Here is a 16,745-nt window from a genome sequence, read left to right as displayed (position 1 = left end):
GTCCTGCTGAATGAACAGAAGACAAATAAATCTTGAACAATTCAGTGGCTGTAGTGGACTGAGCTGATGTTAAATGGCCTGCTACAGATTCAATTCCTATTTTGCTTCTATTCATTCAGGAATAATACATTTGGGCCTGTTGCAGTGTATAACATCCATCACTGAACAAATTTTATGAATCAATACTGGATTAAAATGAAGATTGCTATTAAATCATTTAATAGGAATGCATGTATGTAGTCATGTTTAAAGCAGACGGATAAGGTTTTAAATTTCCACCCTGTAGCCTGTAACCTCACAACAGTTGGGTCAGATCAAATCACTTCAGCGCCGCCGACCTGCCTTCTTATTGGGATGTAGCTTGCATCTGAAGCTCAGCAATTAGCCTATTAACCTAAGGTGCTCCAGAGGATTGAGATATCAAGACGACCCACGTGACCTGACCCATCACCCTGTGAACAGCTGCAGAACCGGGTTAACAATAGAGCTGGTGAATGTGTAATCTACAGGCCACCGGTGGAATCGGCCAATACCGATCCAACACCAGCGCTATTTTTTTTCTACACTACTACAGAATATCAATACGGTGTTTGTGGAACTAATGGTCACTCTTTTAACCATTAAAAGATGGTTTGTTAAACGCAATCCACTAAATACTCACTTCCTCATTACAGAGAAAAACTACATTTGAATAAAAATATATAAGCTATGAAATTAAACTAGCTGACTGTATAATTTAGCAGCAAAAACAATATCTTGGAAAAAAAATCTTTGGTGCATATTATACAATTTAAACGTTTATTTTGTTAACTATTTGTATTCTTACAAAATACATTCATGAATATAAGATATAAATCATGAGAAAAAGAAAGGTTTCTAATAATCTTTCTGTTTGTGATAATTCCTTACTTTCTTAAACTAAAGTATTATAATGGGAATATATAATCTTGGAGAGAGAGTTTTATGCTGACTGTCATAACTGAATGTGACGTGCTGTTACAATACTGAGCGGAGAATGACTGACAGCTGCAGCAGAAGGAAGATGAGTTTCTGTAAACCTAAATTCTGTCCCTCACATTAAGATATGGAATGGCTTCAGATGATATAGCAGGGCTCCAGACTGCGAACATTTTTTCTGCCTGTGCGACTAAATTTTGTGTGCGGTCGCACTGGCGCGACCACCGCGCTGGTCAACTCATAAGCGCTGCAATTTCTGTTGCATATGAGTAACATCAAACGGCAAACGAAACTGAATGCATAACGAAACAGCGCTTAGAGAGTATACTCGCCGTGTCAGCACGAGCGCGAGGGTGCGCGCAGCAAAAATTACGCGCATATTGAAGAAACGATGGATGGTTTTCAAGCGAAAGTCAAGTAAAAGACCGCTTCTTAAACCAGAGTCAACTCATAAGCGCTGCAATTTCTGTTGCATATGAGAAACATCAAACGGCAAACGAAACTGAAAGCATAACGAAACAGCGCTTAGAGAGTATACTCGCCGTGTCAGCACGAGCGCAAAGCTGCGCGCAGCAAAAATGACACGCATATTGAGGAAACGATGGATGGTTTTCAAGCGAAAGTCAAGTAAAAGACCGCTTCTTAAACCAGAGAAGGTGAACATGCTGGTACCGTTTGTTTTACTTTTCTTTTTGTTTTTCATTTTTGAAAAACTTGTTATCTTTGCTGTTTAAGAATAACAATGAATCCATCTTTTGTTTTAGTCTTAAAAAAAATGAATGGCGCATAGATGTATGTAAGCAAAACAGTGACAACAAGATCTCGAATTTGAAAGTGAAAGCATCCGAAGCCCGTGGCTTAACACAGCAAAAGAGAAACTCCCATTCACAAAATTCAAATCACAAATTATACTACTGATGATAAAGAACGGGTTAAATGTTAACCACTTTTGTTTCCATATCTATAAACTATGATAAAAGTTAATCAGCATGCATTGAATGTATGAAAAGCAAACTGGTGCTCTTCTGTTTCTTTTGGTGTATGACTCCCCCTTGTGTCGTAAAGCACAAAGATCGCGGTTAAATAATCGCGATTAGACTGTTATTTAATTATCGCGACAGACCTACCGGTGGAGCACTGGGAATGTAAGGGATTCAAGAGGCAGATGACCAAGGTACACTAGGGGTGACCACCATGGAGCTCTGCACCATGTCCTAACTAGTATCAAACGAAAACAATGTCCTAACCAGCTATGGCCATCAACAACGAAGCTCGGTTTGTATTTAAGTCACAATGGGACAAATTAAAAAAAAAATTAAAAGGCTAACCCCATTTTCAAAACATCAAATCAAATCACTAATAATAATAATAATGTAATAAAATAAAAAATACATAATATATGAAAAAAAAATCATGAAATAAAATGACAACACCTGAAATACAAAACAAATACAACATAAAATAAAACAAAACGTCTCCTGCTTAATTGAACGGCATGCATTTTTTAAACGTTTAGTTTATGTCTCGATCGGAAACCATGATTTTGCTACTTGACATTGCTCATCAGATGTAGGAGGTATATGTGAGGAGATACTTTTATTAAAGAGCATCTGATTGGACAATATATTAGGTACATTTTACTGGACGAGAAAGACTGTATATTTTAAAATGTATACCTGTTAACGAATTGTGTCAAGTTCTAGGAGCACAACACCATGCAGGTGGCTTTGAAGCTAATAAAAAAATAACTAAAAGCCACAAAACTCCAATTTTGATTTTATGGGATCTTATACTGTATTTATCTTAAATGTATTTTATTTTCATGTACAGCAGAGCTCACAGAGCTCAAGCTCTTCTCATTGGGCCAATCATGTTGACACTGTTAACGTCATGAAGCACGTTTCCAAACAGGGTAACATGAACTGTGAAGGACTGAAGTGTACTTACAGTTGACAAACTGAATGAAAAGGTCAATTCAGCTTGCTGCATTACAGTCAATGCTGTGCGTGAAGCATGAAGAGAGAGTCTGTTAGCGTGAACACAAAGCCTGTTTTTCCTACTGTAATGCGATCAAGGGTGAGGAGCACTTCCAGTCTCTGTTCCCCAAGACAGCTGTTTGGGCTTTAGTGAGCATTAGAGACTTCTTCTAAAAACATTATTTTTTTCCCCTTAAAAAAAAAAAAGGTTATATATATATATTCTTCTTCAAACATCTGACTTTAGCATTATACTTGATTGTTCCTGTGTTGTCTGTTTTTGGTCTGCCTAAATTTAGTAGGACCCCCATAGAGGTCCAATGTGGTGCCCTGCTCTTTCCACTTCAACAAAGAAACAGAAACAGAGGGGAGTCGCACCCTCAAGACACAGCCTTTCTATTTCTGTCCTCCCTCTCCATCAGTCTGTCTGTCCTTTTTTCTCTCCTCCCCTCCTTTTCCATAGACTGTCTGCACATCTCACACCTTTTCAATCTCTTTTTTCTAGTTGTGATGTATGAACTTCCTATTCTCTATATACAGCAAGCTTAGAATAAAAGGCAAGCATTGTGTTATTCCTGCACTGTTTGTGCTATGGACATGAATAATACCTCAAATCATAGAGCTTGCTGATTACTTTTCTGAGCTAAATCAAAAAAAAAAAGTGATATCTTTTTAGTTATTTGATCTGATCACTGAAACCACTTGCAAAGGTAATCGGAAATGCAAGTGCAGGAACATTCAAACCAGCTTCCTCCTGTCAGGAGTACAACCTCAAACACTGACACATATGTGCACATTTAGGAAGAAAAAAATCAGACAACACTTCACTGATCCAGACAAATGTGTGTGATTAGGAAGACATCCAAAATGTGTCCCAGAAATGGACCGATGGACTAGTTGGTTGTTGGATGACTAGTTGAAAAAGGAGATGACAGCTTCTCTCCCTCCATACTGAGACTAGAACAACAATAGGTGATATTTAGATGAGAGAGATAAAAATAAAGAGCGAAGCAGTTAAAATCACTGTGGGGCTACAGACAATTATCCTATACAGACACATCAGGAGAGCAAACCTCAATGTGGAGGAGTAAAGATGCCATTATTCTTCATCAATGAGGCATTTGTCCCTAAATGGTCCCTATATAGTTTATATAATTACAACAGAAGCAGCATCCCATAACTATTCTGGTATAAAGCAGAAATTTGAAAAAACCTCTATATACTGTACCTATATGAACCGTGACAATAGATTTTTTATCATGTAAAATAATTTCAGACCTGCCACAAATATTGCCAACAAAATATGATTTTACACCCCAGGGTGTCTGTTATGAAAGGCTTGCTCAGTACCAAAACTTTGGCTTTGGTCGATACTAATATACAATCAATACCTTGATACAAACAGATAGTAATAATAAAAATATACATGAAACCTGTCTTGCACAGATAAAGCCCATCTTTAAATCAAGCAGGGTCACAGAATTAACACTTCTAACTTATTTAGCTCTATAGAGATTTACCTGGCAGCTGAATCAGCGTGTTGCCCATCTGTGTGTACTGCCACCTGTGGTTGTCCAAAAGTGACTCCACATTCCCGTTCCACCAGCTGGACAGTGAATCCGTATCCTCAACAACACCGCAGTGCAGGTACATGACTACAACTTCTGCCACTTCGAACTCAAAAGACTTAACTGGGATTCCTGAACTAGTCTTGTAGACCATGACAAGCATGAAATGTTCACCTCGACGTTCCTCAAGATGTAGTTCACGATAATTTCGCTCTGCGTGTTTAAGCCCCTGCTAAGAGTCATCTCTCCTGGATTTAGTGGAGAATAGGCTTTGTCCAAGACTGTTGCTAATCTTAATACTCAACAGAGTGAGTTTGAACTGAGAGGGGTGGGCTGTCACATCCCAACAAATTAATATAACATTTTTAAACTAGGGCTGCACGATAAATCGCATGCGATATTTAACCTCGTCGGTGAACAACGGCTCTTTACTGATAAGATGCGCGTTAAATATCGCATGCGATTTATCGTGCAGCCCTATTTTAAACCACAGCAGGCTTTCCTCCAGGCTAAAAACACAAAAATCAATAAGCGCTCAACTCCAATGTTTAAGTATTTGAAGCATCGCTTTAAAGAAACACTCTCTTTCTGATTCACAAACTACACATGGTTTAGAAGAAAAAAACACAAAGAGGCAACTCAAGTAAGGTCAAAACAAATCTGAAATTTATTGTGAAACGAATGAAGAAATCGCAGAATCTGTTGATGGAGCTGAAACGACTGCTCGCACTAGAGGATTACACAGAAGCTGCTTAGAAAGTGATTAGCTCGAGTCTCACCTCAGGCCTTCTCCCTCAAGCCTGGCCACAACAGACAACAGAAGGCCATTATAAATTAAGAGACCTACACTATTGGACAGTGAAAACTGTCTTCTTGTATGACATTCGACTAATTAAACTGTACAAACAAATACTTATAGGATTCAGGGTTAAAACAGCAACACAAATAGAAATGCACCAATATTCTGGCCGATAATGATAAGCCTGATGTGGACAATAATCACTAAATATTAATATTCTACTTTTTTATATATTAAAAATGAATTAAAACCAAAAAACAACAACAACAAATTAAAAAAAATGTGAAAGTACCATTGTTTTAAATGGTACAAGTGAATTTAGGCATCACAACACTATACAGTAAAAAAAAAAAAAAAAAAGCATGATGAATGATTCATTTTGTTGATGCTGCATTGTAAAGGGTGTTGTCTAACTCTGAAATGAAATAAAAGAAGTGGAGAAAGTAAGTCGTCGAATTCAAGAACAGCCTGTTCCTCTTTCAATATAAATGCAGAAAAAAAAAAAAATGTTGTTTTTGTGTTTTTTGGTCACACACACTTGACCAAATCTGCTAAACAAAATACTTTCAAGGTGTCTACTATACAAAGAGTCCCAATTCTTTAAAGACATTTAAATAAATAAAATGTATGTTTGCATGGCATTTTGTAGGACTCGTGTTAGGAAGCTCATTGAGCCCCACTGCTGAGCATAATAAGGCACCTGAACATAATCATCCAGTATGAATGAATAAAACAGAGGAACAATATCACTTGTATTACATGCGTGTTTCTTATTGTTAAACAAACATATCAGGTTTTCCATGTCTACTTCTATTTAATTAAAACCCAACAGGCTCTTGCAAAACAATTAAATCTTCCAGACTTTAAAAAAGCTGAGATGAGTTTAGTTGGACCTCCAGAAGGGTGCGTGTCAGGGAGTAACATGACTCACTGTGCCCTGGTCATTGCTTTAGACTAGAGCATGCTTCATCCTGACATTAGCATTGAATTTGAGAGCACACCGCTGGCTTTAAACCACAAAGTCCTCTTCTGCTTCAAGAAATGGTCTGGAGCAGTTCAGAGCTCGCACACGCACTGGACGTTAAAAGTAAATTAAGAGGTCAAACATTGCCTGGTGTGTGGCTGTGCTTTATCTCAGTGAAATCACTCATCCAGACCCAACACGAGCTGAAAGTTTCAGTCACAACAACATGAGCCGCTTATATCTGTCAAATGCATCATGTTTGCACAGTGACCTATATCTCTGTCCAGCCTGAGAGAAAAAATTAACTTGGATGAAAAAGATGAGGGATAACAGAATCCATTTGGGAAGGAATGTATGTCAAAGCACTAATCTGACAGGATTTGTTTTCAAAATAATTAAGATATTTAGTATTAAAATAATTGTTATACAGTATACAGTTACAGTATTCAAGAAAGGTCCAAATAGGTCCAAGAGCTGTTTACATTCCATAAAATGCCACAAAACCACACACAAATAAAAGATAATGTACAAAGAAACAGGACGTATTTGTTGGGACATGTCACCTTTCCTTGGAAAACCGCATCTGTAAACACACATCATCACCTTGTAAAACAACTTCAGTTGTATTCTCTTCTTGTGTTCAACCCTAGCGAATAAAATCAGACTCCCCCATACGCTCACATGCTGTATTACTGTCCTTCCTGACCACACACACTCCAACGACTTCTGTTGCCATGGTGATAGGCCTGTACTCTACATTCCTGGGATATTTCAGGAAAAGGAAGTGTGAGAATTCTTCAGATTTTCTGTGATGAGTCATTTGCTTTAGGAAGCAGCGGTGAGCACAGTCGTTCATCCATTCACTGGGCCTACAAACATACCCTCAAGCTTAAGTTAAACATTACAAAGTCTATGGTAACCACATTTTTAGACTTAAATAACAGTAACACCATCATAAAGTAACATGGGACCGCTTATAAAATAAAAATGCCATTTTGATTAACTTTATTGTTCATTTATATAATTCTAATATTATCATTATTACAATTTAAAACAACTGCTCCCTATCAAACGGTCTCTCCTGCTGCATTTAATTATGGGGAGCTCCTGGCAGTGGAAGATCGCTGAGCAAGCCTTCCCCTGCAGCCATCCGGTGGATTAAAAAGAGCAAATTTTCTGAGCAAATTTCACTGCGACGTTGTTAATGTCACACCGTGAGTATGGCTCATGCAGGGAACCCCTGCATGACACAGAGAGGCATGCTTGCCTAGGCAGCATCCACGCTGAGGCTGCGCTCACTGGGACTGAATGCTCTCACTGCGAGAGCATGAGTCTCACTCTTCTTCGCTCGCGGATCTCCTTTAATGAAAGAGGTCCTCCCTGGCCTGCTCACCCGTTTCCTCCCTCCCAGGAGCCTTGGAGAAAGAAACAGCAGAGCATCGGGGTTCAATCGGGCTCGAGTGAACTCACGCCGGTGCAAGGCCTGTGTGCTTCACTCTCCCTGCAACACCTTGAATCGCCTGTGAGGATCAGCTTGATTTCCTTCGGCAGATCTGAGGAGGAAGTTGTCGCTGATGAATGTATGTCATTGACAGCTTCTGACACATACGTGTTCAGGCGAAGATCCTGACACTCTCCATTCATCTCAACCAACACGGCCCAGTGCGAACAGCGATCTGATCTGTGTTCTCACCAAGGCTGTAGAGGATCTCGGCCTAGATTGGTCGGCTCCGGAAGAGCCCGCCTGCAACCTTTTAGACGAGTGGTACCTGAAAGGACCTCGTCAATGTTCTTCTCGCCAGCGGCCCACCCCGTTATTCCCGGAAGTTCACAGCAACCTCATCGGGACGTGGCACGCCCCCTATTCGGTACATGTTAACTCCTCCCCTTCTGCTGCTCTCACCACTGTTGACAGCGCTGAAGAAAGATGATATGGCAAGCTCCCCCCCTTGAAGAGGTGGTCGCTGTGCATCTGTCCCCTCCATCGGCCCTGGGGGTAAAAGCCCATGCAGTGCATCCATCTGAGCCCTGCAGGATGACATACGCTCTAGCAAATAGATCTTATTCAGTAGCTTGCCAGGCTGGCTCAGCGCAGTATACATTGGTGGCGCTACAAGTTTTCAGGCAAAGCTTCTCCGCAATATTGATGAGTCTGGCCCAAATCCTGATGACTTTAAAGAGCTGCGCACAGCGAACGACCTGGCTCTGCACACTACAAAGGCCACTGCGCAGGCCATTGGAAAGGCCATGGCCAATTTGCAAACTTTGCTTGCAAAAGGAGCTGTGGAGATGGATCCTCTAGCGAACAGCGAGATAAGCTTTTACAGCCGCTACTTTCTTGTTCCCAAAAGAGATGGCAGGCTCAGGCCTATTCTCGATCTCCGGCATCTGAACCATATGCTTATGAAACGGCCGTTCAAGATGCTGACTTGCCCCGGGATTTTTTATCGGGGGATCTGAAAGACACTTACTTTCACATCCAGCTCATCACAGACCGTTCTTGAGATTCGCGTTCAAGGGGGTGGATAATCAATATTTCAAAATTCTGATTTGGTGCTCAAGAAACATTCTTTATTATCATCAATGATGAAAACACCTGTGCTGTTTAATATTTTTGGTGGAAACTGATACTTTTTTCAGGAGTCTTTGAATAGTGGAATGGTATAGTGTAATAGCGTGCTGGTTTATAATGGCCACTTTTCATGTCCCATTCTACATTTTTTAATTGGGGGGGCGGGGGTTTGGGGGTCTAATGCTTGATTTAATCTTGATTAATCTTGAGTAATAAAAATTAATCTTGAGTAATTTACACTTAAAGAGTTGGAATCTCATGTTAAACATGACCATGTTTCAAAAACGACTTGGACGTATGACAGAGTATTTCTGCTGATGGAGAATTTCTCCTTCAGTTTTTTTTTTGAACATGGGCACTTCGCTCGGAAAAGCGCTTGCACACATCAACCAAAGTGCAAGTGCACCCATCAACATGCTTCATTCAGGTTACGGAAGTCGTCAGCAGCGCTGCACAGGACTTGCTCGAGAAGAATGTCTCCAAAGAAGTGTGTTTTTGGACGTGAGGGAAAGATAATCTTGTTCAGCTTACCAAAGAATCCAGCATTACATGAACAGTGGATGCAGTTTGTTTTTCTGGGACAGCAACGGTGTTGCACAAGTGTGTTTGTTTGTTCCCGTCATTTTGGTGACGAATGCTTTATAAACAAGCCCCAGTTCGACACTGGATTTACAGATCGTTTGATACTGAAAGAAGGAGTAATCCCAGCGATAAAAGTTTCTGGTCATGAGTCGGAACCACAAGCGGTAAGTAAAACGGCATCAAATTTCTGTGTTTTGTTAGCAACTGGCACGCAAGTGCTCACGACTCTTGCTCCTCCCACAGCACGCCTCCAGGAGCTCGGCTGTTTTCGGAGAGAATCGTAAAGCTGTATCTTTCTTTTATAAATCTAATAAAACTAAAAACTCTTCGGAGATATGAAAGATGCAATACTACCATATAGGTACTCAAGATTAACATGAGATTGGCCGAAACTGTGCGTGTTATGTCCCCTTTAATGAATACTCTAATGAAAGAAAAATTGGATGTGAATCTTGCAAAACTACGAAAAGACCTAGTTTGAAAAGACAATTAAGTTAAAAATGAAAATGAATGTGACTGTGGACCCAAGACACACTAATGGACAGGAAGAGTAAGAAACAAACATCGGCCAGCGCCTAAACATGCATGTGGACTTGTAGATTTGGTGACAGTGAGTTGACAGTGATGAATGCAGTTGTCACTGCTGCCCGTCACATTCGTGACACTGACAGACCTTCAGGCCTCATAAACTACCTGCAATCCTTCACTCTCACTCAAATGTGTCTGTTCTTTCTCACTTCAGTTCTCTGTTTACTGCTTGCTTGTCATACCTGCTTCTTCTAAATGATGAGTACTTCCCCACACGTCTTGTATATCTTGCTTTTCTCAAATTCCCTCATTTGATATGGTTGTTGTTGTTCTCTCATTTTCTCATGAAATTGTCATTTATCCACCATTCATTAGTCATCCACCAAATTTTAAAAACATTAACATTTTGATGGGAAAAAATATTTTATCTATTTCTTTCAGCTACTTCAGAAACATTTCTACTTTTAAAGGAAGATCATCTGGATTAGAAGTCGAGAAGTCGCAAAAACCACAAAAACAGAGACGTGACTGAGGATTTGGGGAGAGAAATGAGAGATTCCAATCAGTCCTCCAGAATAATTCATCCGATAATGTTCATTAAATTGAGTCACTGGATCACTAAACATGTACACTGCCTTTTTCACACCGCGAGAACGAATAAAAGATAAAGAAATTTCACTGACGGATAAAATTAGAGCACAACAGAAAATTTTCAACCCAATACAAAGCATCATTTGTATTTGTAGGGCAACCTTTGCTTGAAACATACAACTGCAAAGATGTGCACATTAATATCTGTGCATTTCAGAGGGCAAACATCTTTACATTTCATATCCATCTTTTTTCACTGCCAGAAAGCATTTGGTGTTGCTCTTTCATCTGTCTGCTCCCTGCCAGCTTTTCTGAGGTCAGGCCCCCTAATAACAGGGTAGAGAAAACCAGAAGCTCACGCAACACACAGAAGATCTTCTGAAAGAGAGAGACTGAAAAAGCAAAAAAAAAAACAGACTGGAAATATACAGTCATAATTCAAAACAAATTTATCTAATAATGACACTCTGCATGTGAGTGGGGGGAAATAATATTAGACATCTCTTCCTCAACATCTTATGAGAACCAGCAGACATCCCCCGACTGACTTTATGTTTTCTGTCAGGTATCTGACAGGTATCTATCTGGAGTGATAGTTCACCCAAAAATGAAAAGTCTGTCATCATTTACTCACCCTTAAGTTGACAGTAGCCACTGACTTCCATAGTATTTTCTTTTTCCATACTATGGAAGTCAATGGCTACCATCAACTGCTTGGTTACCAACGTTCTTCAGAATATCTTCTTTTGCAATAAACAGAAGAAAGAAAAAATCAAACAGGTTTGGAAGAAGTGGAGGGTGAGTAAATGATGACAGAATGTTCATTTTTGGGTGAACTATCCATTTAAGATGGGTTTGATTGATCATACATTCAGGCAACCCACAGACTAGTTGCTTTTTGAAACCGTGCGGTCTCTAATTATATTAATAACAATATCAGTTATATTAATTGAAAAAAGGATTCTTTAATTTTTTCTTTCTTTAACTTCCAATCCACCACTTCACTAGCTACAAGGTTCGTTCTTATTCTGGCCCTCAGAGCAGCACTTTTTATTTCAGAAGCTCATCAATCTCAATCAACCATTTCCCCACCTGAGCAATTTGAGGTCCTGACCTACAACACAAGCTGATCAGGACCTGAGCGGCAGCTCTACTTCTCTAGACCACCCATTTCACACTGCGCTCTTATAGTGCTCTACCACTCTGTCTTCTGAGTCATGTATTCCTTCTCAAATCCTCCTTTAATTCACTTCTTCTGGCCACCTCATCGCCATACTCTTGTACATAATAAATGCCTGTCCCTCACCCGTTCCTCCTCCCACCCAAATTCTGTCCATGTCCTATAATCATATAATCACACCTATGTGCTGTCCGACATCAAAAGAACTGGAAATCATTATGCCTTACAGATCGTCTGGTCTCTGTGACAATTTGAGGTCCATATAGGGCTATGAGAAGGTAATAAGAACCCAAACACCTTTTAAACATATTTAGTTTGAAATAATGTAGAAAGGGAGCCTAATGAGCTAAAATGGCTGCAGCTTGACAAACCTTTTCAAACTAATCATAAAAATGAGTGACTGGGTTAGCATCACACTCAGACTGACTGAGTTTTCCGTTATTGAAATTCCTGAACCTCCGTAATGACCGTTACATCTCAAAAAAGGAGGAGGAGACTAAACAGAGTTTAAAAAGTCCAACATGAGTGCCTAAACTAAGCCCTAATCCACAGCATCACATACTGTAATCCAGGGAGCCAAAACACTTTTAAGTACCTTATGTTGTACTATCCCACTTCCTTTTTTCCCCTCTTTTCTTAATTTAAAAGACAGACAACACACAACAACTTCAAATCTTCTAAACTAACAAAATACTCAATAAAACCACTTTTCACTTTAAGTGTGCATTATTATCCAATGTGTTTATTTTCATTTGTGCAAACCGGGTTTGCCTCTATGTTATAACATTTAAGTAAATGTTGTTTAGAATATGAATATCAATGTTACCTCAAATAACGCAGCTTGAGACAGGTGCACTATTACTTTTTTTTGCCTGGCAGACAATAAATGGGCCGCAAAATAAAATGTAAAGTAATTTCATTTCTTTAAACAAAACAAAACAAAATAAAAATGCAGGGCCACAAGCCACATTTAGGGACCAGAATGTCAATGATTTGGGACAGTTAGGAACACACTTGAAAGCTAGTAACACCCTAGTAACCACGGTTTGGCTGGTTAGCATGGCCCAGTTATCTTCTGCTGGTAGATGTTGCAAAAAACATCTTTCTCAATTTAAAATTTGCCATTTTTTTGGCAAACTGATTTTTTTGTGCAAGCAATACACAAACATATTCTACTTCATTGTATTACAGCAGATGTTTTATCACTTAAAAAAATTAAGTAATAAAACAAAATAAAATAATATAAAAGTGATTAGCCTCTTTGGTGCCTTGCATGTCACAAATCAAGATAAATCGCTAACTAGGTTTGAAACTGTTAAAATGCTAAAAACTAGCTTAATTTGGTGAATGTTGTGGAGATTTAAGTCTACATTCAGACTCATTAGAGCACTTTAACGTTCCGATCCAGGCATATCTTGTTTGGACAGTGATCTCCCGTGATTGTGATGTCAGAACAGCCTCTGAGCACATGTTTGTGTATCCGTTGGTCATGTGCTTTGCGGGTACTGAGAGGGGCCAAAGAGTCTTTGATGGGGTGGGTCATGGCATCTATTTATAGAAAGCACAGCTGCGGAACCCAAGCTACTTTTCTGTGTCAGAATGTTTGAGAGAGAATGTGTAGCCTATATTGTGCGATAAATATTCAATTGATAACATTACAATGCCTGAACTGATATGGGTTTGTCTAAAGCTGTATTTTGTACTGTGGTAAAAGAGCTGCAAGTGGTTCAGTCTCTCAATGGAAGCCATTTCGGATTAAATGTTTAGGGACAGCAGTTATTCTTTGGCACAGAGTCATGAATGCTTCCTGCAGGGGGCTCATGTTCAGAAACTGGTTGACAGAGAGAGGTGAGAATGTGAGAGATTACAGCAGCTGAGTCGTGCTGCTTCACCCAATAATCAAACAGACAGGTGCTCCATTAGCCAATCAGCAGCAAGCAGAGGTCAGCATGAACATGGAACCTTCAGATCAGTCAAAACAAGGGTATTCATGGTGTACAGCAGGGTTCCTCAAATCTTGCCCTGGAGGGCCAATGCGCTGCAGAGTTTAGCTCCAACCCTGATCAAACTCACATACCTGTGATTTTCTAATGATCCTGAAGACATTGACTAGCATGCTCAGGTGTGTTTGACTAGGGTTAGAGCTAAACTCTACAGGAAAGCGGATCTCGTGGGCCAGATTTGAGGATCCCTGGTGTACAGTGTGTAAACAATTAGGTGGGTCTCTGTTCCATCAAAACAGCTGATATCTTTGACTACAAATGACTCGCGCAACAAAACGCACAACTGAAACCAATCTATAATATTAAAGGAGTAGTTCACTTCCAAAAAATTTCCTACTCACCCCCATGTCATCCAAGATGTTCATGTCTTTCTTTCTTCAGTCACAAAGAAATTAAGGTTTTTGAGGAAAACATTCCAGGACTTTTCTCTATATAATGGACTTCAATGGTGCTCAACGGGTTGAAGGTCCAAACTGCAGTTTCAAAGCAGCTTCAAAGAGCTCTACACGATCCAAGCCAAGGAATAAGGGTCTTATCTAGCGACACGATCTGTCATTTTCTGAAAAAATAAAAATGTATATACTTTTTAACCACTAATGCTCATCTTGCATTAGCTCGACCTCACACATTACATAGTCACGTTGGAAAGGTCACGCATGACGTAGGCGGAAGTACCGACCCAGTGTTTACAAAGCGAACATTCAAAGAAGGTCAAACAACCTTTACATTAGGGCTGCACGATAAATCGCATGCTCCATCACGTGCGGGCTTTCACGTGGAGCAGCATTAACTACACAGAGCCGTTGTTCACTGACAAGCTGCGCAAAACATGCGCAGAATATGATCGTGGTTTTGCGCAGCTTGTACTCTGTTTTGTTTTGTGCAGCCCTATTTTACATAAAAAGGTAAAACAGCGATGTCAGATGATTTTGAAGTTGGAGGAGAAAAGGAGATGGAGTTTTTCGCCCTACCCTACCTTTTTGAACCAAAGTACACAGACAAAGAGCTAACCGCGTGTGACCTTTCCAACGTTATTACGTCATGCATGATGCGCATCGCGGAGCTAGTGCAAGACGAGCATTTGTGGTTAAAAAGTATATACATTTTTACTTTGCCTGATCGTTATGCTAGATAAGACTCTTATTCCTCAGCTGGGATCGTGTAGAGCTCTTTGAAGCTGCATTGAAACTACAATTTGGAACTGTTGAGCACCATAGAGGTCCATTATATGGAGAAAAATCCTGGAAATGTTTTGCTCGAAAAACTTAATATCTTTGCGACTGAATAAAGAAAGACATGAACATCTTGGATGACATGGGGGTGAGTAAATTATCAGTAAATTTTTATTCTGGAAGTGAACTAATCCTTTAACATTTCTGCAGTAAGTATACTGTGTGCAGTGTGCCAATTTTCTGTATGCATGACCCTTGTAACAATGTGCAAACGTTGAAAGATACTGAAATATCAATTTTATCAGTCTATTCATTATTTGATTTAACATTTTTATATTGAATTAAAGTGTAAATTACTATATTTATTACAGAGACGACAACTGTAAATCACTTCCAGAACGAAACATGGAGGTCATGTGACAACAATGTAGCACACTGATATATTTGCCATTGCATAATGCATACTGTTTCACATAACCTAATATTCAATTTCAAACATAGCCAAAGGCACAAACACAGCTGTTTTTCAGCTGCTATTTGCATGTTTGTGCTGAGGAACTGTACACATATTCAAAAGCCCGTTGGTCCCCATTGAAGTCCATTATATGGAGAAAAATCCTGGAATGTTTTCCTCCAAAATCTTAATTTCTTTGCGACTGAATAAAGAAAGACATGAACATCTTGGATGACATGGGGGTGAGTAAATTATCAGTAAATTTTTATTCTGGAAGTGAACTAATCCTTTAACATTTCTGCAGTAAGTATACTGTGTGCAGTGTGCCAATTTTCTGTATGCATGACCCTTGTAACAATGTGCAAACGTTGAAAGATACTGAAATATCAATTTTATCAGTCTATTCATTATTTGATTTAACATTTTTATATTGAATTAAAGTGTAAATTACTATATTTATTACAGAGACGACAACTGTAAATCACTTCCAGAACGAAACATGGAGGTCATGTGACAACAATGTAGCACACTGATATATTTGCCATTGCATAATGCATACTGTTTCACATAACCTAATATTCAATTTCAAACATAGCCAAAGGCACAAACACAGCTGTTTTTCAGCTGCTATTTGCATGTTTGTGCTGAGGAACTGTACACATATTCAAATAAAAAGCCATCACCTTATTATGAATGGAAAAATATTAGTTGCTTAGAAATGTTTGCAGGAAATAATGCAACAGATGGTGGGTGAATTATGCATCACGTTACACACTATATAGAGCGAATTCACATCAGACTCTCGGCTTTGTTGTCACAGCACACCAAGATTCCATCTCATGATATCTAAAAAAAAAAAAAATGCTGCTGATGGCAATATGATATCAATGATTGGTTTCTTTATAGCAACTAGCGTTGTCACGGTACCAAAATTTCAGTATTCGGTACCGATACCAGTGAAAATCCTCGGTTCTCGGTACCAATTTCGGTACCAAAGCAAAACACAAAAACATGCTAATTGAACAACATTTTTATTAATAACGTTAAACAAAAATTAAATGTACAAAACCAATGCCATTTTTTATACTTATTTAAAATTGTTTCAAGTTTTTCCACAAGTAATAAAAGTATGAAAAAGTAAACAAGTTTCACCCAAAAGTTTAGTCATAGTTGTTTGATGCGTTTCCTCCTCTTGAGGTCGCCACTGCTTTTAAGAAGAGGTTGCCAGGTTTTCACAACAAAACCCGCTCAATCGTGTTTCGAGGGGTCCCCCGTAAAAAATCGCATTCCGGGGATAAAATACGCATGTTTTGTCGGGGTTCCTTTGGTAAAATTCGCATTCCAGGGGCTAAATATCACGTTAATGGGGTCGTTTTTCAACCCGCGGACATGAAAAACA

The 16,745-nt window shown here is 39.3% G+C and overlaps 1 protein-coding gene across 12 annotated transcripts in view; it reads right to left on the bottom strand.

Annotated features, from left to right (window-relative positions):
• LOC107696598 (triple functional domain protein) overlaps positions 1 to 16,745 on the bottom strand; it is a 114,035-nt gene that overhangs the window by 72,512 nt on the left and 24,778 nt on the right. For 10 of the 12 annotated variants that reach the window (XM_016497021.1, XM_016497023.1, XM_016497026.1 and 7 more), the window contains exon 1: positions 4,454 to 4,611. The exons of 1 other annotated variant lie outside the window; for it this stretch is intronic. In XM_016497021.1, coding sequence (XP_016352507.1) covers positions 4,454 to 4,586 — 133 coding nt within the window. In that variant the 5' untranslated portion in view covers positions 4,587 to 4,611. One more of the 12 variants, XM_016497030.1, reaches the window with a different exon arrangement.

The sequence above is a fragment of the Sinocyclocheilus anshuiensis genome, unplaced genomic scaffold (genome assembly GCF_001515605.1).
Source record: "Sinocyclocheilus anshuiensis isolate Anshui unplaced genomic scaffold, SAMN03320099.WGS_v1.1 scaffold590, whole genome shotgun sequence".
Classification (NCBI taxonomy): Eukaryota; Metazoa; Chordata; class Actinopteri; order Cypriniformes; family Cyprinidae; genus Sinocyclocheilus; species Sinocyclocheilus anshuiensis.
The sequence above is the reverse complement of the archived record's forward strand: the minus strand, read 5'-3'. Positions and strand labels throughout refer to the sequence as shown.